This window comes from Centropristis striata, chromosome 13 (genome assembly GCF_030273125.1).
Source record: "Centropristis striata isolate RG_2023a ecotype Rhode Island chromosome 13, C.striata_1.0, whole genome shotgun sequence".
Classification (NCBI taxonomy): domain Eukaryota; kingdom Metazoa; phylum Chordata; class Actinopteri; order Perciformes; family Serranidae; genus Centropristis; species Centropristis striata.
The window spans coordinates 13633417-13661318 of NC_081529.1; the positions used below are offsets into that span (position 1 = coordinate 13633417).

The 27902-nt window shown below is 39.4% G+C and overlaps 2 protein-coding genes across 3 annotated transcripts in view; both read right to left on the reverse strand.

The window, feature by feature from the left end:
* Positions 1 to 1499: 1499 nt before the first annotated feature.
* On the reverse strand, positions 1500 to 17351 carry si:ch211-195b15.7 (synembryn-A). Its single transcript, XM_059348439.1, has 14 exons — positions 17321 to 17351; positions 16831 to 16922; positions 15024 to 15071; positions 13560 to 13577; positions 12120 to 12203; positions 10545 to 11077; positions 9677 to 9812; positions 8893 to 9078; positions 8715 to 8809; positions 8097 to 8247; positions 7168 to 7263; positions 6474 to 6618; positions 4501 to 4783; positions 1500 to 2826 (listed from the first exon to the last, which is right to left on the reverse strand). The coding sequence occupies exons 2-14, from the start codon at positions 16918 to 16920 to the stop codon at positions 2697 to 2699; spliced, it is 1995 nt and encodes a 664-aa protein (XP_059204422.1). The 5' UTR covers positions 16921 to 16922; positions 17321 to 17351; the 3' UTR covers positions 1500 to 2696.
* A 2407-nt stretch (positions 17352 to 19758) lies between these two features.
* The window catches only part of prr12b (proline rich 12b), a 35249-nt gene continuing 27105 nt past the window's right edge, over positions 19759 to 27902 (reverse strand). For both annotated transcript variants that reach the window (XM_059347711.1, XM_059347710.1), the window contains 9 exons: positions 27288 to 27892; positions 27082 to 27198; positions 26106 to 26239; positions 24798 to 25828; positions 24564 to 24683; positions 23447 to 23544; positions 23103 to 23234; positions 22358 to 22453; positions 19759 to 20699 (listed from right to left, as the gene is read on the reverse strand). In XM_059347711.1, the coding sequence (XP_059203694.1) occupies positions 20565 to 20699; positions 22358 to 22453; positions 23103 to 23234; positions 23447 to 23544; positions 24564 to 24683; positions 24798 to 25828; positions 26106 to 26239; positions 27082 to 27198; positions 27288 to 27892 (2468 nt within the window). In that variant the 3' untranslated portion in view covers positions 19759 to 20564. The remainder of the gene's footprint in view (positions 20700 to 22357; positions 22454 to 23102; positions 23235 to 23446; positions 23545 to 24563; positions 24684 to 24797; positions 25829 to 26105; positions 26240 to 27081; positions 27199 to 27287; positions 27893 to 27902) is intronic.

Sequence of the window (27902 nt, forward strand, 5' to 3'; positions counted from 1 at the left end):
CTGTCCCTGTCCCTTGGAGAATCAATAATATGACACTAATATGAATTTTTTTTTTTTACTGTGAGGGGCATGAGATACAAACTTCCCTGCTCTTTACTTCCAAAGTCGTGCTTATTTGTTCAATGGGTTTCATGATGCTTATCCATTATAACCTGGTTGCCAGAATAAATGAGGCATCGTATGTTTCTGGAGAGCACACAAAAAATCTCTACATTTGAACATTTGAAATGTAGAAATCATAGAATCAGAGTAAGTATGAATTCGGTTCTCATTTACCTCTTTTCAACCAACGTGAACCTAGTTCTTTTGCTGGTGTTGTTGTTGGTGCTGGTTCAACTTATGAACTTTCTCTGAACCTGTTTGCTTTTCCACAGGGTCCAGAGTCACATCATTATGTCACTTTATACATCTGTATACGTCTCAGCTCTCTCAGCAAGTATGATAACAACAATAACAGCAGACTACATTGTCTGGTTTTCGATCAACGCGTAATCGCTTAGCGACAGCTTTGACTGTGATTCGTGACGCGACGGATTAAACACGGGAGACGCAACTGTGGCCGCAATCGCTAACTGTGCACAACGTTAGCAGCTGATCATAAACATTGTGATCCTTAATTATTAACCTGCATCGCTAGCTGTGCACAGAGTGTCCGGTGCTTGTTGTAAACAAACAGAGATTGCTAGGTGAACACCTCCTGCAGCAGCAGCACATGCACACTGTACTGCTACAGAGCTAGCTGTTAGTCTATTAGCAATTTGCAGACTGGACGCTAAGGGGTTAACATTCCCTCCAGCTCTGTCTCTGTCACTGCAGCTGGGAGAGACTGCTGCAGGAGGACTGTGCGCTTCGACTCGTTCTTACTCTTCTTAACGAGCTGCCGGCCCAATGATACCAGAAAAAGTCGCTAGATTTGTCGCTAGTCGCTTTTTTGAAAAATAGTCGCTAAGTGGGTCTGAAAAGTCGCTAAATATAGCGACAAAGTTACTAAGTTGGCAACACTGCTTTGCTGGCTTTTACAAATGGCCTGTGTTGTTGTGGCTTCGAGTACTACGTCACATCCTGCTTAACGTTCTATCTAATCAGCAACCAGGCTTTTTCAGGGGAGAAAAATGGCCCTGCTCTTCGACAAAAAAAAGATCGTTCAAGAGACCACTCAGGACGGCTCGTATTCAAATTAGGGCCGTTTCGGCAAGTGAGACTCACCTCAGTCCGGGTGTTGGACTGTAATGGAAACACCCCTATTGTCCACACTCCCTGTGCCTTGAAGAATCAGTAATATGACTTCTTATTTTTTTCATGGAGCATTGTTCGGCCATCTTTCCTGCCTCTTCTATGCTAAATAATGTTTTCAATATTTGGCCCTATGGAGAAAAAAAAATCTGTAGAATAGAATAAGTTACAATGCTGATTTTGTTAAATTCAAAATTTTATTTGTTGCATGAGAAAAAAACCCAACAAGCTTTGGACTTCTTGCTGTCTTGCTGAAAATAAAATTTTTCTCACAGGCTTAATACTGTTTAAATGTTCTTTTTTTAATACATCGGTATTAAGTTCCACTCAAATAACCACCTGACCCAATCTGAACAAGCCTCTTTATAAAATAAAATCTCACAAACTATTAAAAGCAAGAAAAAGGAACACTTGAACATCGACAGCCTGTTCAGAAAAACCTAAAATGATAGAAACCATCTTTTGGGAAAATGTATTTAATATGTATAAAAACTGAATTAAACTCACAGCCACTGCAGCAGGGACTCAGCCTTTGTACACAATGCTGGCCACAAGGGGCACTCAAGCATTTTTGGCTTCACTTTTGGGGAGTCCAACTTTAAATACAGTTTATGTTTTAAACGGGTGAAAATTTCATAAGGTTATATGTATTTTCACATACAGTGGTGGAAAAAATATTCAGGTCCCTTACTTCAGTAAAAGCACTAATAACACACTGTGAAATTACTCCACTACAAGTAAAAGTCCTGCATTCACAACTTACTGAAGAAAAAGTACAAAAGTATCAGCATGAAAATGTACTTAAAGTATCAAAAGTAAAAGTACTTGTTATGCAGAATGGACTGGAATGTTTTTACTGTCAATGTAGGGCTCATTTTAACTATTTAATATATTTTTTGTGGTTAAATTCATAAACATGTCTAATCACTTTAAATTTATCATGTTTTATGTTTAATCTCGACCTGAAAAGTAACTACAGCTGTCAGCTAAATGTAGTGGAGTAAAAAGTACAATATTTGCCCTTAAAATGTAGTGAAGTAGAAGTATAAAGTTACATAAAATGGAAATACTCAGGTAAAGTACAAGTACCTCAAAATTGTACTTAAGTACGGTACTTGAGTAAATGTACTTAGTTACATTCCACCACTGGTCACATAGGTTTGCCTGATCTTAAATATTTATTTTTCTGTATTTTACAGTAGACAGCAGACACTGGCTGATCTCTAATAGGTCAGGGTTTAGTTCACAGCTCAAAGTTTTTTAAATTTTATGTGTAGCGTGACTATTCATACTAACCTGTCCATTTAAAACAGTGTTATTCTGTGAATGATGGTTATACTTGCAGCCATATGCTGTAGCATCTGCATTAACAGATGTGTGAGTATAGCAGGAAATTAATTGCACTACAGCAAGTTGTATAGTCCCTACGTGTTAGTTAGTACCATTGTACATGTATCATGTGTCTATTCTATCTGATCCAAATCCTCTTCTGAATCTTCCTCTTCTTCTTCCAGTGTGTCGGCCCTCATCTGGCCCCAGAGTGGAGCCAGCCTCCCCTCTGCTGTCAGAGCCATTGGCTGAATGATCTGGTCTCTGGGTTCGAGACAGGAAGGGACAGTTAATGACTTTTTCTTTGAGTCTCCAAAAACGGTATTACATTACAGTATAATAGTATATTTGCACTAGGGATGGACATTTGGAAGAAACCTGCCTAAGTTTTTATTTATACTCCAGTATTTATAAAAACATGCATACATGGGCAAAATATAAAATATACAAAAGCCTGTTTTGATAATGGAATGGGTGCTTTTATTTTGAAAGAACGAAAAGAGACTTCCTGATAGTAAAACTAACTCAAGTGAGATTAAACTGTAGGTAGAGATAACGTCAAGGAGTTCTTCTTGTTTTATGCTGTAGCCCCGGAAGAGGCCTGAGCAGGGTGGGAATTTCACGACTGCCAGGAAGGCCATGGCCGTTGTTGCCCCGCACTTTGGCCTTGATGCCTTGTTAAAAAATGTTCAATTTAGGGCCAAGGTGGCCTTTGCGCCCCTGTCAAAGCTCCAGTATAAACACAATGCTAGTGACGCGTGGTGGGCTTATGGAATTATACAGCCATCCTAGTGGTCAAACCCCGACCCACTCTCAGTCCTCGAGACATGTGCATCAACACATGGCTCATTGAATATTCAAATGAGCCATGTGTTGATGCCCAGCACAGGTAAGCTAGCGGGACAAGCTTTTGATATGTTGTAACTGAAGTATGTGGTAGTATTTGACAGGACTTAACATTTACGTTTTTATAGAAAGTACTATTGATAGGTAATTACCATTGTATTAGCCTATTTAAAGTCGACTCGTTAACGTTACATTTTTGCGTCATGAAAACTAGCGATAACTAGCTAGTTGGGATAGTGCTAACGTCTTCCCTACCTCAGGGACAAGGGGTCGACATTTAGCTGATGTAAATTTCACCTCAGCAGGTTCCTTTTTTATGGGAGGGAGGAGGCATATCTCTTTCTATACTCTTAGATGAACTCAGGCAGGAGATTCATTTGCCATCTTTTCAAAACAGGTTCATTTGTAATTTTCCAAAAATGTTCTTTCTAATATATGCACTGTGTCAGGAGAACGTGTATCTCTGATACTTCTGTGTTTAGGTCACAGTGGTGGCTGTTGTCTTTCTCTAGCAGTATTTGTCTGTACCTTCTCACTTCTATGGCCAGGCTTTGCACACTGTTTCAGCCTCTCTCTCTCACTCACATTCTCTCTAATGCAATGTTTTACAATGTCAATGTTTTTTTAATTAAAACAAATGTTTTAATACATAATTAATGTTTCTTGGTGAATGAGAATGTTAAGGTATTACTCTGAAAGGTAAAACCAGCATAATTTAACCAAACGGCCTTTGTGCCCTGTCATGTGGCCTTTGTGCCCTTAAAAAAAATGTGAATGGGAAGGCCAAATGGCCTTGCCCCTAAAATGACGAAATTCCAGGCCTGGGCCTGAGGTTTGTTTTCACAGTAATCTTGCATATTTAAATTTGTTTTGTGTTTAAATAAGTTTTGCTCAAATTAATTCTCTTGTATTTCTGTGTGTTTTATAATTGTTATTGCAACTTTCGGTTTTCAAATTGTAGCTTTATCCAACTTAATTCTCAGCTCATTGGCTGAAAATGATCAATTAAAAATTCCATGCGATCTACCAAATTCTTAACGACCATTAATCGATCATCAATTAATTGTTCCCATCCCTAATTTGCACACTTACCGTGACAGTCTGTTGATCATGCCGATGAGGCGACGGGCCTCCTCCTCCTTCTCTTCTTCAGTCATACCCTCCATTGGGTCAGGCTGTTCTGCCTCCACCCGGCCTGTCACCAGGTTAATCCTGGCTTTGGCCTCCCGGTACTCCTCTGTGTCGGAGTCTGAATCACTGGAGTATTGGGAAGCACGCTGGCCGGCGCTTGAGTTCCTCCTGCCAGTCAGCAGTCCCCGAGCCGCCAGCAGCCCGGCAGCATTGCCGTATCCCGTATATTTGACAAAGCGACGGACTGTAAAGGGACAAAAGATACAAACTTTACTTTTCTTTACTTACGAAGATGTGCTTAGTTGTTCAATGGGTTTGTTGGTGCGTAGTTCTTAGTGTGATGGTAACTCCATTGTAACCTGGTCGCCAGAATAAATGTTGGTATTGTATGTTTCTGGAAACCACAGATATGCAAAAATCTCTACATTTGAACATTTGAAATGTAGGAATCAGAGGATCAGAGTAAGTATGAATGCGGTTCTCATTTACCCCTTTTCAACCAACGCAAACCTAGTTCTTTTGCTGGTGTTGGTGCTGGTTCGCAGTTGGTTCAACTTGTGAACTGTCTCAGAACCTGTTTGCTTTTCCACAGGCTCCAGAGTCACGTCATTATGTCACTTGTACGTCTCCGCTCTCTCAGCAACTATAATAACAACAATATCAGATTACATCGTCTCTTTCCAAAAGTTGCTCCTGGTTTTGTGAGTCTACATTGGCATCCAAAAGAAATCTACTCAAACTATTACTTCTTATTGGTTGAAAAGTTTGCTATGAAAAATGTAAACAAAGCAACTGATCCGAGCGCAAACCAAGTACGTTTGAATCTACTGACTGTAATCTGTTCTGGTGTTCTGACCAAACTAATCTGGAGAGAAACGCTCAGAACGAGCTCCTGTTGAGGCTCTGAGTCATCAATAATGCGTTGATCCATTATTTCCAACGTGCTGCGATCAGACACCTGCATAATAAGAGAGCCTTGATGCTCCTACCATGATCTGTTCTACCGCAAAGGTAAATATCAAGTCATTTTGAGCAACATGTTGATAATTCTGCACTGACAAATTAGCTTTGCTCAGTGGTAGCCTACAGAGTGAAGCTGAAGGACACAAATTTCATCTTTATGCTATTATCTGTGTACATCTCACCGCGCAGGTAGTCCACAATCCAATGCGTTTTGGTTCATTTCCTGTAATTGGGTGGGATTACGCTCACAGTGGAATCAAACTGCACTAGGGTCCGTTTGCAAATGGACCGAGACCTTCTCCACAAGTGGTCTCGGACTGGTTGTTTTGGTGTGAACCGGAGTACGATTGGATCATTCACAAGCAACCAAACGAACCTAACAAGGGTTTGACCGCACCAGAGTTTGATTAAAACGGACTAAACTTTGGGTTGTGAAAGCGCCCTTAGTTGGTCTTCTTGGTTACGATAATCCCGCCCCCAGCCCCCGACGTAAGTGGTTCATGGTTTGAGACCAGCAAAGAGTTGGTGCTGCTGTTGAACCAGTTTTCCTGCAGAGAGCCGGTTCTTTGGGTGTCGAAAAGCAAGGAACTGGTTCAAGATTAGGCGCTGGCTCTGAACTGGCTCTGGAACTGCCTTGTTCGAAAAGGGGTAATTGTGACACATGCCAGCCTCTGCTTTAAACACACTGCAAAAATGTGACAGCCCCAACACGTTGTAAACATGTGAACATCGCTGTTTTTTAGCATGTGATAATTGCTGTTTTTAACATTATTAGCCATCCATCTTCCCATTGCTCCCACTCAGCATAAGACCTATGCGACTTTTAACTTCATATTACTTTTAAAAGGAACCCATTGCAGGTAAAGTTATGTGTGTTTTGCAGAAATCTACAATGCTCTGACAAGGCATTGAAACAAGTGTTTTAAAAAAAATACAGCCATGGAAGTAATTTAGTCTGTAGCAAACTTTACCATTCTCTTTGCAGAGTACAAAGAGCAGCTCAGCAGCACAGTGCTTTACATCTGTGTCAACATGTGTCATCAGGCGGACCAGCTGGCCTCTCAGTGTGTTGTCCTGCTCCGGTCGGATGGCAACGTCCCTCAGTGGAGGTAAGATCTGGACCAAGAGTTGGGGTTAGAAGAAAGGTCATTGGTGTTGTCTCCAATTCTGAAGGAACCAGCCTCTAGTCCTAATGATGTTTTCATGCTTTCAGTCATTTCCATTTAGATATATATTGATTGATTGCACTTCCAAGTTTTCATGCATAGTAATATAAGTTAAGCACAACAACATGCCCCCCTGACATGTTGTGAGGATAATATAAATAATTAACCTGATACACAACCATGCATACTCTGCTCATGAATTATGATCTGGCATACCTATCTCCCAAATTGCATTTTGATCCCACAGTTTATTAACTGGAACTGTCAGACCACCACATTCAGGTGGACTTAAATCAAGTTACTTGGTTTTCACCTGGGCTTACAAAAAAGACTTCTTGTTATACAAGTTTTAGGCAAAGTGTTTTGGGATTTTGACTAACATCATCAGCATTTAGTGCAGAATGAAATCATGATTTTCTGATGCTATAGCTGCAATAGTGATGCTCAGAATACTTGGTGCGCTTTAACAAAGTAAATTAAATAATAAAAAAGAAGCTACCTTGTGCCGTAAGTAGTGACGTGTCTCCCTGTGTACCCGAGAACTCTCAGTCAGCAGATTCAGTACAGGTGTCAGTTTCTCCTTCAGCCGCTGACCCTGTAAAACAGTACATTAAAGCCAGGTCAGCAGGAGTGAACTGGACCCGAAATAACCACATACCAAGTCATGACACTTATAAACATCAGTGCTTTATCCGAAATTAAGTGGTAGCATCTCTGTTGATGGGTGCAAAAAAATTGGTGTGAATATCTTACATGTTCTCAATAAAGTGAGCATCATAGAAGTTTAAGATGAAATCACATGTTAGCATATTAGATAATTTTTTAGTTCATGCGCTTTGTCTGCACTTAATACCATTGCGCAAGGCACCCTCTTGGTTTGACTGAGGGCAGGGGTGAGCCACACACACACACACACAGCAGCAGCTGAAGGGATGAAGCAGGCATTTCGGCTGCATTCATACATATCCAACAATGCAGCACAAAGTATTTTTTCATAAAAATAAAAAAAATTAAATAAAAAAATGTAAAAATCAATGTCATGTAAAACCTATGTACTTTATATGTAGGTCTTTCCAATGTATATTAAAAAGTTTTAACATGTATTGTTTTTAAAAAATCGTGTGAATTATCCTCATTGAACCATGATCTGTGAGAGGTAAAGAACACCATTGCACTAAATATTGATTGAAATGGTTCGTAATGGAGTTTTTAATGAAATATTAACAATGTTTATTAGGATATTTTGATTTCTGACACTTTTGGATAATTAAACATGCCCCGGGTCAAATTGACCCACAAACATTATTGCTGTTCCTGAGAAACGAACATAACAAGGGGGTTAAGGGTGTATTGTAAGCTATTTCGTTGACGTTTTCACTATGTGCACTCACATTTTATACATCTATTTACTTAAAGGCTCACACTTGCCCTGTTCAGGCGTCTGTCCATAAACAGCAGCAATGTGTGGACACAGTCCATGTTGACTCCTTCCCACTTGTGGGACGCCTCGTCCACACGAACTGATAGCAGGACATCCAGACATGTCAGTGGCAGTGCTGACAGGATGTTTACTGTATGTCTATTGAAAGAAAAAACATTGATGTAAAAAACATTATAAATGTTCCTACCTGATGTAGGGAAGTGTCAGCTTTGACTCCCTTATCTGTTTTGTAGGCTCTTTTTTTTTTTTTTTTAGATTTTTTTTTTGGGCATTTTGTAGCTTTATTGAGAGAGAGAGAGAGAGAGATATATTGAGAGTGAAAGGGGGAGACAGAGGGGGAGACATGCGGGAAAGGGCTCCGAGCCGGATTCGAACCCGGGCCGCCCGCATACGAGGACTGGGCCTTTGTGGTACGCGCTCTACCAGGTGTGCCACCGGGAACGCCCCTTTGTAGGCTCTTTAATTGCAGTTCCATCTCTTACATAAACATGATGAACTATTTATTCGTCAAATTCTTCAGTAGATAATGTCATCCATGCATTTTCCACTTAAGAATTTGCCAAATAAATGGACTTATGTTTAAAGATAGAAAACGGCAGTCTGACCCTTGGACTTCCTCCAACGTGTCTTCTCCATCACACGACAGCAGCAGGCAGTGGCGCAGCACAGCCACTAGGTGGCGATACAGTGCAGCATCCTCCTGAAAAACATACTGTTCTGTAAAGCCTAGAGATGGTTGTGTGTGAAATTCCCAGTAGATCAGCAGTTTTCAATGAGCCTCACCTCATCTGGTTCCTGCCTGTGTAACTTGTGAGCGATGTTGAAGAGGGTCTTAAGGATCTCAACCACGTCCTGGGACATCTCCTTGGACATCGGAGTCGTGCTGTCAGAAAGCACCTCGTACCCCTCACCCCACCTTATAGCCAGGCACTGCTCGAGGGCTTTGGTCAGCACTGACACCCCTCGTTCCTGACGGGGGAAAATAAAACACAGAACACTGAGGAAGCTGGAAAACACTGATCTGTGAGACTGAGAAAACAAGACATGGTCAAAACCTCGCGGCGGACCACATTTGGTGAGTGAGATTTTATAGGAATAGTTGATGGTAGTGACTATGATGTTAATATTAGTGGTTAGTATGCTTTTGTCCCAGTAACACAAACAAGTAATAATACAATTATTGATACACGGTCACCCATAAAGTTGTTGTTGTTTTTTTTGTTTTTTTTTACCTCTATGTGATTTATTCTTGATGGATAAAGTGTATATGTTCTCAAAACTTTATTAATCAGTTTCTTCCAAACATATCACAATGATGAAACCACAATTAACAGAGGATTTTGTCTGAAAACTAAATTATTCCAACTTTTTGAGCGACCGTGTATAATAAATAGAGGTGGGAATCCCCAGAGGACCCACGATACGATTTTATCCCTATACTTGAGTCACAATGATTATTGATTTGGTTTTTCAAGATTACTAAATTATGATTATGTTGTCACACAAAAAAGAATGCAAAATATAATTGCATCCACTTTGGTCTTCCATAGATATAAAATCATTTTACCTGCTGTAGCTGAAGCCTGAGCTCAGGCCTCAGAGCAGTCAGTAAGAAGAGCAGTCTCAGCTTGTAAAACTGGGCACTGGAGGGCGCCCTGCTCCAGGTCCCCTGCTTCAGACTCACCCACAGGCCTTGCAGAAGACTACACAGAAACAGGAAGGAGAAGAAAAGTCACTTTTTAGTTATAAAGAACACCTGATATTGTTTTAATATAACTGAATCAGTAATTGGAAGACGTGCAATAATAGGGATCTGTTAAATGTTGGTGTTCATGTGATGTCAAAGAGCGGATGATGGAAAAAGTATTCAGGTCCTTTACTTAAGTAAAAGTAAGAAAGAAATAGAAATACTTAAGTAAAGTACAAGTACCTCAAAATTGTACTTAAGTCCAGTAATCAAGTAAATGTACTTAGGCATTAAACAAGTCATACAAGTATTTGCATCGTAGCTCTTTGCAGTAGTGGAAAGTGACTAAGTGAAATTAGAATTGCCACTTTTACTTCATGCTGTGCACAGTTTCAAAATGAAACACGAAAACGAAAAACAGAGAGAAATGTTTCTTTTGTCTCTGAGACAATCTTTGGTTAATGGGCTCTCTGCAAACAGGCCTAAGTACTCAGGCAAACAGTCAAAGATTTGATTTGAACTTTTTGAACTGTTATTAAACAAAGAATTAACTGTGGCTGATATAATCTGATGCCAGTTTAGCTACCTGAGTTTTTTTTTTTGCTTGTTTGTTTTTTACATTGATCAAGAGTGATAGAAGTTTTGATAGGAGGTTTTTTAGCATCACAGCACCAGATTTTTCCCAACCGGAGCTGTATTCAAAATGAAACCAGAATAATAGCTGAACTTTAATTGTCAGAAGTGTCACCTTAGTGCGCTGGCCCTCTCCTGTGCCCTGGGACTGTTGTAGATGACATTACACAAGACTTTCATGGCCTCCTTCCTACACACCTCCTCATCCTCCTCCTTCTCTTCCTCTTCACTGTTCTCTTCCCGTGTGTCTTTCTTCCCACGGGCGAGCACCACATGACCTCCGTCACCTCTCCACTTATGGCAGTGATGAACTGAGCCATTTATGGTGGCAGAGCCCTCTACTGCCACATGAGTAGAATCCAAATTCACAGGGTTAACAGATCGTGGTTTAGCATCCTCTTCAGTACTCGCTGCTCTTCTGTAGCTCTGGCTGTGTGTTCTGTCTGCTGACTCCTCCTCCTGCTGTGGGCACGCCTGTTGTAAACTGATTCCTCCCAGGTGTGCCAGGGTGAAAAGGGCGCTATCAGTGACCATGGGCCCTAGGGCTTGCCGGTCCCGGGACAGGATACGCAGTGTGTGCAGGCAAACCCGTAACACTGCTGGCTGCAGCCGGCTGCTGATGAAGCACAGCAGGGCTGTGGCCAGACGCTGGAGAAAGGAGATGGGGGTTGAGAAGAGATCATTTCAAGGAGAAAACTTAAATTAAGGGCTAAACAATAAGCCCAGACATGTGGTTAAACTGGCAATTAGACAACAGGAGCACATAAGAAGGTATGACATTTTGGTTGCTGCTACAAAATGCCTTTTTAGTAGCTATCTATCTATTTATCTACTCCTGCAAACACCTCATGATGTGTCACAACCAGTATTGAGCTTTGTGATGCATGTTAACAGTAGAGGTGTGAATCAGCAGAGGCCCCATGATACGATTTTATGCCGATACTTGAGTCATGATACGATATTATTGTGATTTTAAGCATTTTGCGATATGGTGAGTATTGTGATACAATATATTGTGATTTAACTGTTTAACTGCATTTTGTGTCCACAAAATGAAATTCAATCAAGAATTGTTTTGTCAAATAAGAGAAAATTCTCAATCTATTCATCTCACTTCAGTCTTTTTATTTCTCCACAATGAGAGTCAAACCCACAGACTGACCAACAAAGTATTCAGTCAAACTGAACTGAACTGATATCAAACATGTATGGACGACAACAACTGCAGCATTTTATCAAACTTTCCTCGACTTTAAGCTTCACTGCTCTGTAAAGCTACGATTCGGCTGTGTCCGTGAAATAACGTCGACACGGAGTCACATACCTGGTTCCAGTGTCTTTAGCATGTAGCTAAAACCATCATAACTCTGCAGCGTTACTACGACAACTTTCCGACACGATACCCTGACATGGTTCCTATATATTACTTAGATCTTCTAGTTTCATATGATACCAGTATCTCCAGTATATTCCTAAAAGTAAGCCCGTAACAGCCTCCAGAAAAAGACCAAAAACGGCGAAAATACTGATGCTAAATAAACGTTAAATATCGATACTTGGCCGCCGTGAATCGATATAATATTGCCACGCTAAATATCGCAATACTATGGTGTACTGATTATTTCTCCCACCTCTAATGTGCACATACATACACACACACACACAAACAAATATATAATCGCTGGCCTACCTGTCGAAGAAGAAGGTCGGGCTCATCGTCATCCGAGTCAGAATCAGAATTGGGAGCATAGTCCCTCACTTTGTTCTCCCTAAACTGATTAACCAAGAGGAGAATTTAACACTGGTCACTGAAAAACAAATGTTAGCTGCAACATACACAGAAACACATTTTATAATTTGAGTATTGATGTTCCTACAACTATAGAGCCCGAAAGTATTGATTTGCACATTTCTATCCCTTTCACGATGTAATTGTTATGGGATGACCCTGTATCTTATCTGTGCTGTGATCACATCTTCAGCATCAGAGAAAATTGATACTTACACTATTAAAATGAAATACCTGGCATTAATTAGCTGGCATACAGTTAGCGATTTTGAACAAAGCCTTTGCTAAGCAATGTCTCCTCTATGTCACATCATTAATAAACCAATGATATAACTACATAATACATTTGTTTATTATTTATTCATTCATTTCAACCAATTTATGCACTTATTGACCATAAGTCATTTCAAAGGGTAACCAAATGACTTAACAATATTGATTGCCATATAAAAAGAACACAGGTTTCCTTCACAGGACTAGTAGTAGAAGTGGGAATCCCCAGAGACCCAACGATATGATTTTATTCCGATACTTGAGTCACAATATGATATTATTGCGATTTTAAGCATTTTATGGGGAGTATTGCGATACAATATATTGTAATTTAATTGTTTAACTGCATTTTGTGTCCACAAAATTAAATTTGATCAAGAATTGTTTTGTCAAGTAAGTGAAAATTCTGTTCATCTCACTTCAGTCTTTTTATTTCTCCACAATGAGAGTCAAACCCACAGACTGACCAATAAAGTATTCAGTCAAACTGAACTGAACTGATATCAAACATGTATGGACGACAACAACTGCAGCATTTTCTCAAACTTTTTCTCAACTTTAAGCTTCACTGCTCTGCATTATTAACATAAATAAAAGCCTAACTTTGCGTCTTTATTTCGACAACTTCCCAACATCTTATCCTAACGCTGGTGCCTATAGATTCCTTAAATCTTCTAGTTTCATATGTATATCATAATCTCCAGTATATTCCTAAAAGTGAGCCAGCTACAGGCTCCGAAAAATAAATATCGATACTTGGCAGTCATGAATCGATATAATATTGTCGCGCAAAATATCGCGATACTATGCTGTATCCACCCCTACTAGTTAGCATAGCTTACAGATATCTGCAAGGTGAAGGTTAACAGGGTTAAGATGCTGAGTCATGAAGACTACAAGCAGCTTGGGAACATTCAGCCAGGCCTGGTTACACAATCTCAAGGCATTATAAGCACTTTAACAGATTACTGTAATACAGATGAAAGTCATAGTGAGCTCATTCTCTCTCTCTCTCTCTCTCTCTCCCTCAAACACACACACACACTCTGTTTATCTTGATTCATTTACCTCCTCTAATTGTCGTTGCTGTGGTCAGTGTGCCCATGAACAGTGACAGACATGCATGTGAAAAAACAAAAATCCAAGCATTAGAGAGACATGCAGCTTTAGTTGGGGGGAAGGAGTGGAGAGAACTAGAAGCATGATGTTAAAAATCATTCGTGTCATATTTTACCAGTCTGATCAGACAGCTCAGAATCTAATTGTCATCCATTTTTATCCAGGATGACCAGATAACAGTTATCACATCTACTTGGTGTGATAGATTGGCCATCTTTTGACCCCTTAGAGACCATATAGATGTATATTGTGTAGAGATTTGCAGATAAGCAGTTAAGGATCATGAATGAATGGTGCTTGTCTATCTATGAAAAGTTTGTAACTATTGTTCATTTGTTTTTGTTTTTACTTGAAATATAAAATATGACCTGTGTAATATAAACTGTACATATATTAGCAAGTGTGTGGGCATGTGGTCCCACTTGCTTCAGGACAGTGCAATGCATTTGTTTTCTTTTGTTTTGTTTTTTCTCTCGTGGACTGTGTTTGTACAGACAATACAAAGTGGGACAAATAAATATTGATCCATCACTGGGTCAAAATATTCATATTGTGTGGTGTAATGAACATTGCATACCAGCTGCTGTCATTCATTTAAAACTTATCTTTAAAATCTGCTCATGTGTGGAGTTAAACTTTTCTAAACTTGAAACAGATATATTATGGGATGCAGATGGCCTATATAAAAGTAAGGAAAGAAAATCTTGCCATCAAATTACCTGCCATAAAAATAGTTCAAGACTAAACAGGTGGTTCAAATCAAAGCTGGAAAGCTGCAGTGTGATAGCATCAGGATCAGTGGAAACCAGTGGTGGAATGTAACTAAGTACATTTACTCAAGTCTGTACTTAAATACAATTTTGAGGTACTTGTACTTTATTTGAATATTTTCATTTTATGTAACTTTATACTTCTACTCCACTACATTTTGAGGCAAATATTGTACTTTTTGCAACATTTAGCTGCCAATTTTAGTTACTAGTTACTTTATGGGTCAAGATTTAACATGAAAAACATGATAAATTTAAAGTGATAAGATCTTTTTTTTAAATGATACCTCATAACAGTATACCAAGTAGTTAAAATGAGCCGTGTCTTTACAAAATTAAAACACTGCTTACATAAATACATGAATACAAATAATGCAATAATATATTTAGAATATATAAAACAATCTGAGTGGGTTCATTCTGCATAACAAGTTTTTCTTTTGATACTTTAAGTACATTTTGATGCTGATATTTTTGTACTTTTACTTCAGTAAGTTTCGAATGCAGGACTTTTACTTGGAGTAATTTCACAGTGTGGTATTAGTACTTTTACTGAAGTAAGGGATCTGAATACTTCTTCCACCACTGGAAGTAACATATGAGAGACAAAGTGAGTGAAAGTCAAGTGTTATTGTTTACTGACCTTTTTTCTCTCCTGTACCTCATTATTGAAAAAGAAGCATTCTGCATACTGCACAAACAGAAGAACAGAGGGTAAGGGAAATTAAGTTAAAATACAATAGACAACACCAGAATCATGTGGATTTAGTTTGCATGATGCATGTATAATTGACTTTTTTGAGTACTTAATTTTGTCATCTCTACACTGTGGACTCTCTAACACATTTAAAAGCTGCTTTGCATTGGAACACATGCAGTGACAGAGAGAATAAGAGAGTGATAGTGGGCAGGGTGGGGGACTGGAGAGTACAGCGAGGGGTCCCAGCGGGGTGCTCCAAAAAATATGCAAGGAACAATAAAAAAGAAATACCAGAGATTAAAAAGACTAGAGGGTGAGGCTTCCTCACATGTACTCTGAAATAAAAAAAATGAATATTTAAATCATATGTCGAAAAAAAACCTTCAACCACAAAAATGAGGTTAAACTTCTGTAAATCAGTAGTAAAAATAAACTCTCTTGGCTGCAAAACATGTATCAGCCTTTGCTCTGTTTGGGTAAATGTATATACAATATATTTTTATGGATTTTCAATGAGGGAAATAATTATTTAATCCCTTGCCGATTTTGTGGTTTTTGCTTAATTTTCCCACTGACAAATAAATTAACGTTCTATAATATTAATGGTAGGTTTATTTTAACAGTGAGAGACATAATATTTTTTTTCAATTTCAAGAAAAACACATTATATAAAAGTTATCCCTTTATTTACATTTGATTTAGTGAAATAAGTATTGTGTGTATGTAACGTAACATTCATGCCAATAAAGATTGTTTGACAGTTGGGAGAAGTTAGTCTTCTTGGTGAAATTTTTTTTGGGGGGAAATCATGGTTTTGTCACATTCCCTGTATTTCCCTGTGCTTTTATTTTGTGTTTCCCCACACCGCACTGTGAAATTACTCCACTACAAATTAAAGTCCTGCATTGAAAACTTACGGAAGTAAAAGTACAAAAGTATTAGTAACAAAATGTACTTAAATTATCAAAAGTAAAAGTACTTGTTATACAAGGACCCACTCAGATTGTTTTATTTATTCTAAATATATTATTGGATTATTATTATTATTATTGATGCATTTATGTAAGCAGCATTTTAATTTTATCAAGATGGCTCACTTTAATTACTTAATATGCTGTTATGACGTTTAATTAAAAAAGTAAGTTAAGTCCAGTAATTGAGTAAATGTAAATGTAAATGTAATTGAGTAAATGTAAAAGTGAATGTACTTAGTTACTTTCCACCACTGGTTTTGACCTATTTTTAGATTTGGATTCCACCTGCTGATCTGGAAACAGTTGCCAATATGTGTACCTAACCCTGCTTCCATTAAAGGATGTTGCTTACATGAAGTGGGAGTGTGCTTTTAAGTACAGTCTCTTGTGGTCGAGTGTAATAGGTTTGGGTTAAAATCACAAGATTTCTGGCAGAAAAACTTTCAGGCTTAATTATCCCATGTGTGGTGATGGTGGAACAGCAGACAAGAGAGAGAGAGTAACAGAAATCACTCACCATTTTTAGCAGGGGAATATGCAGACAGAAGCCTACATCAGTGCAAATAAACAACTAATGTTGATCCTCATTATTTTTATAATACTTCAAACCATTTATAATACTTCAAACCATTTTTATGATGTTCTTTCCACCACATGTATGGTCAAAAATTGATTATTATATTAGTCAGTGGGAAGGTGTTATATTATCAATTGAGCGGACTGTTTCCATGGTAACAGAACATAATATGTCAGTAGTCATAGCAACAATCACTGACCTGGGTGTTGTAGCTGTCCAGTAGGAGCTGGACAGAGTCCTGGTCGCCTTGGAGGACGCTCTCAATGATCCTCTCCATGTCTGACACCATGCCTGCACACCAAGAAAAAAATATTTCTGTGCTCAGAAACAATGAACCATCATCATTTCATCCTGACCAAATATTCTACTAATTACAGTACCTATTCCCATATCTCTGCATGTAAAGATGAGTGTCATAAAAACCCAATGAACTGTATTCAAATATTTCTCATCAAATATTGGATAAAACATAATTAAAAATATATGTTTTATTCATAAAAAAACAATATCATCAGAAGTAATTTGGCAGAAAGTCAGTTGTACTTCTGTCCACTTATCACAACAGACTTTAAATTAATAAATCAATACAAAAATCTCCATTTGTTACTTCGTTGATTTCTAAAACACACACATGATGGAAAACCACAGAAATGAATGAATGACAGTATTTACATGAGTTCTGCACTCACCTGATGAAGTGGACACAAACAGCCTCTGACAACTTTCCCCTTCTGTCCTCTGATAAACAAAACAATGAGTGTGTAATCATGGCTTGTTCTACACCTTCCCTCCCCCCGACACTCTCTAAGCCCTGGATTTACTCTGGCCACCTACTCTACTACCTGCACGCTGCACCTTTAGCTACTGCTAAAGGTGCAGCGTGTACTCCAGGCTCAAATCTCATGAAAACCCATTGTGCTGCAAGCAAATAAAATTTACTGAGCAGATCATGTTGACGACCTCAAGCTAACATGTCAAATTTGTAAAGAGATATACCTACATGATATAGGCTACATGTTCCAGAATGTCCATAAAATTGGCTGTAAATATTCATATATGGACAAAAAGTGTGGTAACCTCCTGACCTTTCACCTTTAAAGAGGGGGGATACCAAGGGATATAGGGTCAGAATCACCAATATAATTTATTAATGTAATGTATTAAGCATTTCTACTATTCTCTGTTAACTTGGAAGATTGTTCATGTGCCCAGGATGTGATAATATTATGCAAGTCTTCAAGCATGACCGTTTACAGATATACTATGAAGCACATTGGGTGTGTTAAAAGTCTTTCTTCTCACTGCAAAAAATGAGCTGCTGTGACCTCTAGGATAATCACAGCCCCATGAAACATACAATCACAAACTAGAGACCTAGAGCATTCAGAAGATGTATAGCTCTCCTAGGGATACTGGCAATAAGCAGTGCTCGCCATCCAATTCCCCAAACATAGAGAAATCTCCAAAATGTCTAAAGTTTTTGAAACCAAATCACAGCATGGATTTCTTTTTGTGTTGTTCCAAAGATCTTGGTGTATTGATGTAATATTCTGGAGGGGTTTTTGACCACCTGATTCAGCCTCATTCTGCACCGCATGTGTGTAACAAATGGTATCAACACAAAAATTGCTGAAACAAATTTTAGGACATAATTGAGCATGAGAATGGACTTCAGAAAGCCTTAATCTTCTGAATTTTAATACACCTCAATAGGTTGGATTATTCGATAATTTAAGTCTTTTTTTATTAGAGATGTATGACAAGGACAACCTGACACACAGTGGTGAGCATCACCAGTTTTCAGATGATGTAAACCACTATGTGGCATCTACTGTTGGCATGCTGATTCCCCCTTAACATCCGCCAGCCACAAACCCCAATTCTCAATACAAGGGGGCAAAATAATAAGGGTTTAATCTGTAAATTATTATTATAAGAGCTGGATCAAACAAGATCATCATACAGCTGTTGTAAAAAGAAAGAAAAGTGGAAAGTGAAATATTAACTTTACCGTCATGGGAAAATCAGCTCTAGGTATATTGGCAATAAAGGATTTCTCGGCAGTTTGAATAACAGAAGTGTGTGTCATCCAATTACAGTCATGGGAAAAATCAGCTCTAGGTATATTGGCAATAAAGGATTTCTCGGCAGTTTGAATAACAGAAGTGTGTGTCATCCAATTACAGAAAAAATACAGAAATCTCCAAAATGACCAACGTTTTTGAACCCAAATCACAGCATGGATTTTTCTATGTTGTTCCAAAGATCTTGGCATATTAATGTTATATTCTGGACGGGTTTTTTGACCATTTTTTATCCATTCTCTGTACGAATAAAATTGCATTATTTAGCACCAAATGAGTGTAACAAATGGTATCAACCCAAAAATTGCTGCAACAACTTATGGGACATAGCGGAGCTGGAAATGGACTTCAGATAGCAACATATTAATGTTATGACCCCTTATACATCTTAATAGTTTTCATTAAATGGTGTATTAATTAATTAAGTCATTTTAATTAAATCTTTTTGACCAGAACAGCTTTGCACACAGTGCTGCATCTCAAATTGGTCTTCAGGTTTACAGCTTTCAGATGACGTCCACCACTTTTATGTGGCATTTATTTTTGACCTGCTATCTCCCCCTAAACATCCACTGCCCACAACCCCCAATTCTAAAAAAGGGGCTTTGAACACTAACTGGTTAAGTCAACAGGAGGGTTAGTTAAACTTTTTAATTTCTAGCAGCTTTTTTTGTTTAACTGTAGCAAATATAACAGCTGCAAGCAATAACACCGTTTGCATTGTAAGCAAAAACAAGATATTTACAGTGATTGGTCTTTATGAACCTGCCCCCCTGTGGATCTTTGGTGCAGTGTCTCTGTTTCAGCTCATGCACCACTCATACTTTAGTAAAAACAGACTTGAGCACAAGCTGGTTTATTCATCATCACTTTTGTCATTTGAACTGTTTTATTTCATTATGTCAAATACAGGAATTTCATGTACAGAAGAGCAACTGGAAACTAGAGAATGAAGTAGCTGTACAATATTTACACTTCTGAACAACAAAATTGCTCTGTAAGAACATCCTCTGAGAGGCGAAATAATAGGAAATATCAATCAACAACAAACAGATAAAAATGACTAACATTAAACACTGACACTTATGCTTTTGGATCATTTCATCTCACACTTCCTTAAAGAAAGTCGTGCTTATTTTTTCATTCATTGTCTTTACAGGCATTAAATCCTCTCTCTCTCTAATTGTCTTTTGAAGAACAAACAGAAAGAACACAGCTTCGTTTTAAATACATTTTCCCTCAATCGACTGCTCTCTAACTGAGGCATATACAAGAGACTATCATATAGTGTACAAGAGACTATCATATAGTCCTTTTAAACCTCACTTCTGTCTCACTCGACCGTAGTTTTACCTGTCAATCTGATAGAAGCAAAGACTTACAGGTGGGGGACTTTAGCTATATCCCTTGCAAACATTTTTCAAAAATAATAACAGCAAACAATCCCATCTAAGGATGGTAATTTTTGGAAATGTCCTTGTATAAATTATACAAACCATTTTTGTTAATACATACTTAAAGACAGCTTGTGTGTGTCTGTTAATTAATATTCTGAAGGTCTTAACAAAGATCTCCTGTGTAGTGCTGACCAAATCTTGTGGTCCATTTTTTTTTTTAAACTTTATCCATCACACTCACATTGTTCACTACTCTCCATCTTTGAAATAAAGAGGTACTTTAAAATGGACTCAATAATAAAACAAACACTTTTAAAAGTTTAACCTTCAACAAACAAACCAACAGCGACTGTTCCAGCATCCGCACAGCTTCTGTAGTTTTTGTATCACAGATTCTAAATGCCTTCATCTCCGTCACACTGCAGGTGGATGTGTGAGTTTGAGACGCTTTTTCAGGCCTTGGCACTGAGGCTCAGCAGTTCCATGAAGGAGTTAAAGAGACTCTCCAGCCAGCCCTGGTTAGCCATGCACTGCTGCACCACCTCCTCCTGGCCTGGGTCCTCCGCTGCCTGCTCGATGCTGTCCGTCTGCTCAGCAAACAACAAGTCAGTTAAAAAACATCAAATCAAATCAAAATTACTTTACTTATCCCCGAGGGGAAATTCAGTTAGTCTGTTAGCTCTGGAAGAACGAGCCATCCACTGCTGTTTTTTTGGTCCATAAAGGTTTTGTGTAGCAGGTGATCCGCATATTTCAAGATGGACTCAAACTCGACAGTGCATCTCTCCACCACCTCCTCCGGTGTGTCCAACCTAGCTCCAACCACAGAACCAGCTCTTTTGACCAGTCTGTCCAACCACCTTGCATCTCCTTAAGAAAAAGAGGCGGCTCTGACCCTTTTTGTAGAGAGCGTCTGTGTTAAGGGACCAGTCCAATTTATTATCCAGGTATACACCTAGATTATCCAGGCTGATATAGGCCTGGGCGATTATATGATCGCGATAAATTTCAGGTTGATTACGGTGATCAGCTGTGAGCATATTTACTTGATCAAACATGTCGGAAACTTGCGTGACAGCCAATCATAATCGACCTTTTCCTGCTCCACTACTGTTTGTAAGTTTGCCGGAGAAGTAAACAGAAAGACCAAACATGGAGCTAAATGCTGAGCTGAAATAGATGTCAGCCATGACTTGGAGCAACAAACCAGGGAGATACAGGTGAATGTTGGGAAAGAGCAAAGATCTGCCGCTGTATTAAGAAAAACTAACATTCACAGCACGGCAATTCACACACAGGTTTGGTGCATTCAATTGTGTTGGAACGGCTATGGTGTGTTCAAAAGCGTGGGACATATGAAAACTTAACAAGAAACAAGTTTTTACTGAATGGAATTTAGGTCATTAAACAAGTGTGAGCTTTCTAACAACAACAAATCTGTTTGAAGAAGTACCATCCAAGTGATTATGTGGAAAGCTTTTTCAGTACAGATGCTTTAAAACTGGCAGTTTAAAAACAATATAAAAAATTGTGATAATAATCAAGATCGGACAATATGAAAAAATATATCTTGATAATTTTTTTGCCCTATCGTCCAGCCCTAGCTGTAACAACAAGCTTATATCTTAAGAGGAATATTTGTGTGAGTGGGTGAGGGGCAAAGACAAAGCCGTGTTTCCATTAAAGTCCAATTGAATTTTGAAGCAAAATTTAGCATTCAAGAAAATGCGAATTAGGGACGTTTCCATGAACTGGTTGAGATCGAATAAACACAGTTGCATAAACATACTTTGGACAGAAGATGGCAGTGTAATGCGTTGCTGTAGGCTAATCCGTCAGTAAAAGGTAGAAGAAGAGATTGAGCAAGAGAGAAAAAAATAGTAAAAAAACAGGCTGCTAATCGTACAACTTGCCACCCACTATAGAAAATATGTCTTCAGGAATGACATTAAATTGGCCAACTTATAATTGTTCTTTTGGGTTTTCCTGCAGAGCGAAAACAGTTGATCAGTCATGAGTTAAATCTTTGCTACGTCAGAATTTGTTTGGAAAATTGTTTTCATCTCGTGGTTGGTGCATTAAATACTTTTCAAAAAAGACAAAGACCACCTCACGCGAGCGTAAAAACTATTACGTACATTTTCCAAAGTTTTATTGATTTTTTGGTGTTTCCATCAAGCTTTTTCTCATGTGAATTTTCAAAATGCAATGTAAAAAAGAGAAATATAAAGGCAGCCATCCTTACCTCCTTCTTGCAGTGCAGGAAGGTGTGATATTTGTAGTGGTGAAGGGAATGATACAGACTGTAGATCCGGCAAGTTTCAATTGAGAGCTTCAGATCCTGTTGTGAAAGAAGATTTATTTTTTTTCAGCATTTTCTAGTACCGAAGTTACTGAAGTACAAAAGTAGCAGCAACAAAATGTGCTTAAAGTAACAAGAGTAAAAGTACTCATTATGCGGAAAGACCCCACTTACATTGTTGCAGCATTTTACTGTCATCAAGATAACTGCTCATTTTAACTACTGAATATACTTTTATGTGGTTTCATTCATAAAAATGTTTAATCGGGTATGTTGAATCTTGATGTGAAAAGTAACTAAAGCTGGCAGCTAAATGTAGTGAAGTAGAAGTATAAAGTAACAGAAATGGAAATAAGTACCTAAAGAATTGTATGTAAGTACAGTACTTGAGTAAATGTACTTTGTTACATTCCACCACTGACATTTGCAGTATTATTTTTATTATGTTCTAACACTTCCATTTTGCCTTGAAGATTTAGACTTTAAACAAAATTTTAGATTTATGGTTGATTTTTATATTTTTTTAAAATTTTTACTTATACAGACTTGAAAATAATTTAAAAAATAAATCAAATCAGATTTTTCAGTTTTTTGTCATATTGTCAAGAATATCGTTATTGCAAAAAAATACCCTGAAATATCGTGATATTCTTTTACTCCTCCTCAGTGGGATGGGGCTCTTTCTAACCTGTTGTTTAGGAATACTCCTCTTGACACGGTTGAGGGTTTTGCGGTTGTATCCCTCCCCACCGAGGTGAACTTTGACAGCTCCAGATTCCAGCGGGTCTGCCATCATTTTGGGGAATATATGTAACGCCTCCTAGAGAGGGGAAACAAATTGCAGTCAAATGCATGAGTACAGCTCACGTTTAACATTGGTGCAAAGAAACTCATTCAAAATATTCACTCTGTGTTTGTTTTAAACCCCTACACCAAGGTATTTATTGTAAATCATCATCAACAGACAGCAACTTCTACCAGATGTGATCTGAGTAATGCCCGTAAAACACACTAGCGGGATTAGAGGTTTACCTGGTGCTGAACACTCATGGTGACTCTTCTTAACAACCTCTTCTTCTGTTCACTAAGCAGGCTATCAATTTTCCTCATGGGTGGGAGGTACAACTCATCTGAAAAGTTAAAGTAGGAAAACACTCATTAAATAAATAACAATGCATTCACTTAAAAGTTTGGTAATGAAATGTACTGTCTTTGTTAAGTTTTCAATTGAATATATTTTAAAATTTCAAAAACACCAAAAAGTGGCTCAAGAATCAGGAATGCTCAGTGAAATTGAGTCCCTCATCCTGGAGCAGATCAGAATGGTCAACCTCGAGGTTGAAGTTTAGATCAGAGAGAAGTCATCATGTTCATTCATTCATTATCCTCAACCGGTTCGTGGGGGGCTGGAGCTGATCCCAGCTGACATTGGGCGAGAGGAGGGGTACACCCTGGACAAGTTGTCAGACGACACACAGAGACAGACAACCACGCTCTGATTCACTCCTACAGGTAATTTAGAGTCACCAATTAAACCTAAGTGCATGTTTTTGGGCTGTGGGAGGAAACCGGAGGACCTGGTGAGACAGGGAGAACATGCAAACTCCACACAGAAGAGCCACAGGAGTCGAACCGGCGACCCTCTTGCTGTTAGGTAAGAGTGCTAACCACAACACCACCGTGTGGCTCAATTTATCATGTTGTTGACTAAATATATTCAGCAACATAAGACTAAACATTGATTCATTCATTATCCTTAACGGCTTATCTGCACTTGTGTCGCAGGATCCTGGGGCCGATCCCGATACGGGCAATTTAGAGTCTCCAATTAAACCTAAGTGCATGTTTTTGGACTGTGGGAGCCGGAGGACCAGGAGAGAACCCACGCTGACACAGGGAGAACATGCAAACTCCACACAGAAGAGCTGCAGGCCGGAGTCAAACCGGAGACCCTCTTGCTGTGAGGCAAGAGTGCTAACACCACCCCTTAGCCCTAAGACTTAACAGCATAGCAAAAATTTACAAAAGCTTTGCAAAAACACTAGTAAGGTCCTTGAAAAACAACCAACCTGCATCCAACCTGGTACTATAGGCCACTTCTTTTTCTCAACTCAGTCACACTGTCTGTCTGAGCAATCTGAACACTCACCATCAGTGTCCTCCAGTGCTTGGATCATGTCGGGGTCGAGTGCCGTACTGACTAGCATCTCCACATAGCTCCTGAAAATCTCCCTCATCGCTCGGCTGTTAACTCCGCCCCGTACAGGTCCTGAAACACAAAGAAGAAGAGGCACTGAGGGCCTGAACGCAGGGGGATGAATCAATATGTGATGAACAAACATGTGTGTACCATACACTCACACAAACACACAGAACAGCTGACCTTCGTCATCACTGGGTATGGAGGAGTCGGACTCGGAGGAGGAGGACGGCACCTCCTTCAGCCACTTCTTCCTCTTTTTGGGAGGGGGCTCTGCCTTGTCCTTCGAAGTCTTGGCTCTGGGCCGGCGCTCTATCTTCTTCTCTCCTCCTCTCTTCTCCTCCTTTAACCTTGCAAACTCCACCGTGCTATCCCTCTTCTCTCGCTCCTCTCTCTCCCTTTTCTCCTTCTCCTGATTCCTCTGTTTCTCCTTCTCTTTTTCTCTCTCTCTTCCCTCCTTTTCTTTTGGTTCCCTTTCTTTCTCCAACTCTCTGTCCTTCAGCTCCCTCTCCTTCTCTCTCCGCTCCCCCTCCTGTTTCTCCTTTTCTCTCCACTCCCTTTCTCTCTTTTCTCTCTCTTTTTGCTCTCTCTCCTGCCTCTCCCTTTCACTTTGCTCCCTCTCTTTTTTCCCCTTTTCTTTCTGCTCTTTCTCCTGTATCTCCTTTTCTTTTTGCTCCCTCTCTTTCCACTCCCTCAGCTGTTTTTCTTTCCTCTCCCTCTCTTGTTTCTCCTTTTCTCTCGGCTCCCTGTTTCTTCTATCCCTCTCTTTCAGTTCTCTCTTTTTTCTCTCCCTCTCATATTCCCTTCTCTCCCACTCTTTTTGCTCTTTATCTCTTTTCTCCCTTTCCTTCGTCTCCTTCTCCCTTCTTTCACTCTCTCTCTCCAATTCTTCCTCATTCTCTCTAAGCCCCCTCTCTTTCTGCTCTCTGTCCTCTTTTTCCCTCTCCATGTTCTCTATTTCTTTCCAGTGCCTCTCTTTCTGCTCTCTCTCCTGTTGCTCCTTCTCTTTTTGTTCTCTCTCCTCTTTCTCTCTCCGCTCCCTCTCTTTTTGTTCCCTTTCTACTTTCTCCCTGTGCTCCCTCTCTCTTTGTTCTTTTTCTCTTTCCCTCTGCTCCTTCAGCTCTCTCTCTTTCTGTCTGTCCTTGTCATCTCTCTCCACTCGAGGTGGGGTTTGATTGTGGATGGTAGGCAGCTGTTTAGGTAGTGACTGGCGTCTGTCAATCAGGAAGATAAAAAAAGAGTAAATGTATCTCCCATGTATTGTCTGAAGCCATGGGAAGCTACTTAGTTATTTGAAATGAACCCAAAGTCCGTTTTTGACAGCTATATCAATTTTTGACAAATGTCTCACAGAATTTGGTTCAGATTTGTTGTTTTAATGTACTATTAACTACTTTTATTGTACTATAATATAAACTTTTCAGTTTACATTAGTTCATTTTTATGCCCCTATCTCTGACAATCAGAAACATTTGACAAAATTTCCCTTACCTCAGGCTGAGACCGGCTCGATGCCACGGTTTTCTAGAGCACACTCTGACATAATCTTTTTTGTTGACGTTCTCCAAGAACTTCACATACAAACGCTGGTAGCGCATTTTGGCATCTCCAAAGTAACCCAGATACTGAGGGAAGAGACATTTTACATCCAGTTTAGTAAACAGTATTGCTCTATGTGAAAACAATATAATGACTTTACCAGTGGTGGAAAAAGTATTCAGATCCCTTACTCAAGTAAAAGTACTAATACCACATTGTGAAATTACTCCACTACAAGTAAGTCCTGCATTCAAAACTTACTGAAGTAAAAGTATCACCATCAAAATGTACTTAAAGTATCACAAGTAAAAGTACTTGTTATGCAGAATAAACCCACTCAGATTGTTTTTAATTTGCATTTTAATTTTCTCAAGGTAGGGCTTATTTTAACTACTTAATATACTGTTATCGGGTTTAATTAAAAAAACATCTTATCACTTTAAATGTATCATGATTTTCATGTCAAAAGTAAGTAAAGCTGTCAGCTAAATGTAATGAAAAAGAAAATATATAAATATAAAGTCACATAAAATAGAAATACTCAAGTAAAGTACAAGTACCTAAAAAAAATTACGTAATTTTAAGTAAATGTACTTAGTTTCATACCACCACTGGACTTGACACATGATAAAAATGAGGATCGGTCAAACTGGCTATGTTTCATTTTTCCCAGACTACAGTGAGAATGAATTGTTTGAATTCTGAGAGGTGATGATTTAAATGGCCTTTACCTGGGAACCTATTGATTAATGAAATAATCATCAGTTTAATTTGTTTCAAGTAACTATGTCACATGTCAAGTCTTAATTCAGAGGTGTCTATTAAAACATCACAGCTGTGTTCACCCTTGTTTTGTACTGGTGCTGCTCTCTGATTGTTTAAAGAACCTGTGGTCCTGAGTTAAAGATATGTCTGTTGGAGTACTCACATTACTTGTGGCACAAAACTGTCTTTGACCATCTTTGATCTCTGGGCTGAATTTCTGGAGCAGGGCTTTCTGCACCCTCCAGATGGGCGGGGGCTCCCGACCTGTCTGCAAGGCCATCTGTCGACACAGACAAACACAGTGTATGCCGTTAATGTGAAGTGATTTCTTCACCATAAATACTTCCTGGGAGCTGTGGGGAGAATCACCTTAAGCGTTCCGATGTCCTCTGTTCGAACCACAAACTCGTCCCGTTCGCGGAAGATTCCCTCTCCTCCGCTCTCACTGTCCTCCTCTTCGCTCTCCCCAGCGATGGCTGCGTCAGCCTGCTTCTTCGCCAGGTGGAGGGAGGTAAGACGCTGGGATGCCGGGGCCTCTTCCGGGGTCGGAGGTGACGGTGGTGGAGAGGATGATGAAGAGGGTGAGGAAGAGGTGGGTGATGCGGGCGAAGGCTGCTCAGCTTCGGGTTCCAGGTCCTGGTCAGAGGATGATGGGGGAGGTGTGGTGGATGGAGGGGGAATGGACTGGCCGAGAGGCAGGTTGGAAAGCGGTGAGGACGGGATAGCAGGAGGGGAGGTGGAGGGGGGTGGGGAGGTACCTGCGGTTGGAGCCGGCGGGTAGGAGGACTGCTGCTTCTCAGAGGGAGGATAAGCTGGATTTGTCTCCTCCTCATCCTGCTGGATCGGCAGCTGGGAGGGTAAGGAGAGACACAGGGGAGGGAGGGGCGAGGGTGAAGAGTAGGTGGGTGGGGAGGGGGAGATGGACGGTGATGGGGATGGAAGTGCAGGAGCAGGCACAGGACCTAATGGAGAATCTGAACAACA

Coding starts and splice junctions, on each gene's coding strand:
- si:ch211-195b15.7 (XM_059348439.1), bottom strand. CDS start 16,920: ATGGTGTCAGACATGGAGAGGATCATTGAGAGCGTCCTCCAAGGCGAC. Junction 8,810..8,892: donor ACAGGCAGGAACCAGATGAG/GTGAGGCTCATT, acceptor TATGTTTTTCAG/GAGGATGCTGCACTGTATCG. Junction 4,784..6,473: donor TGTACTCTGCAAAGAGAATG/GTAAAGTTTGCT, acceptor GTCCCTTTACAG/TCCGTCGCTTTGTCAAATAT.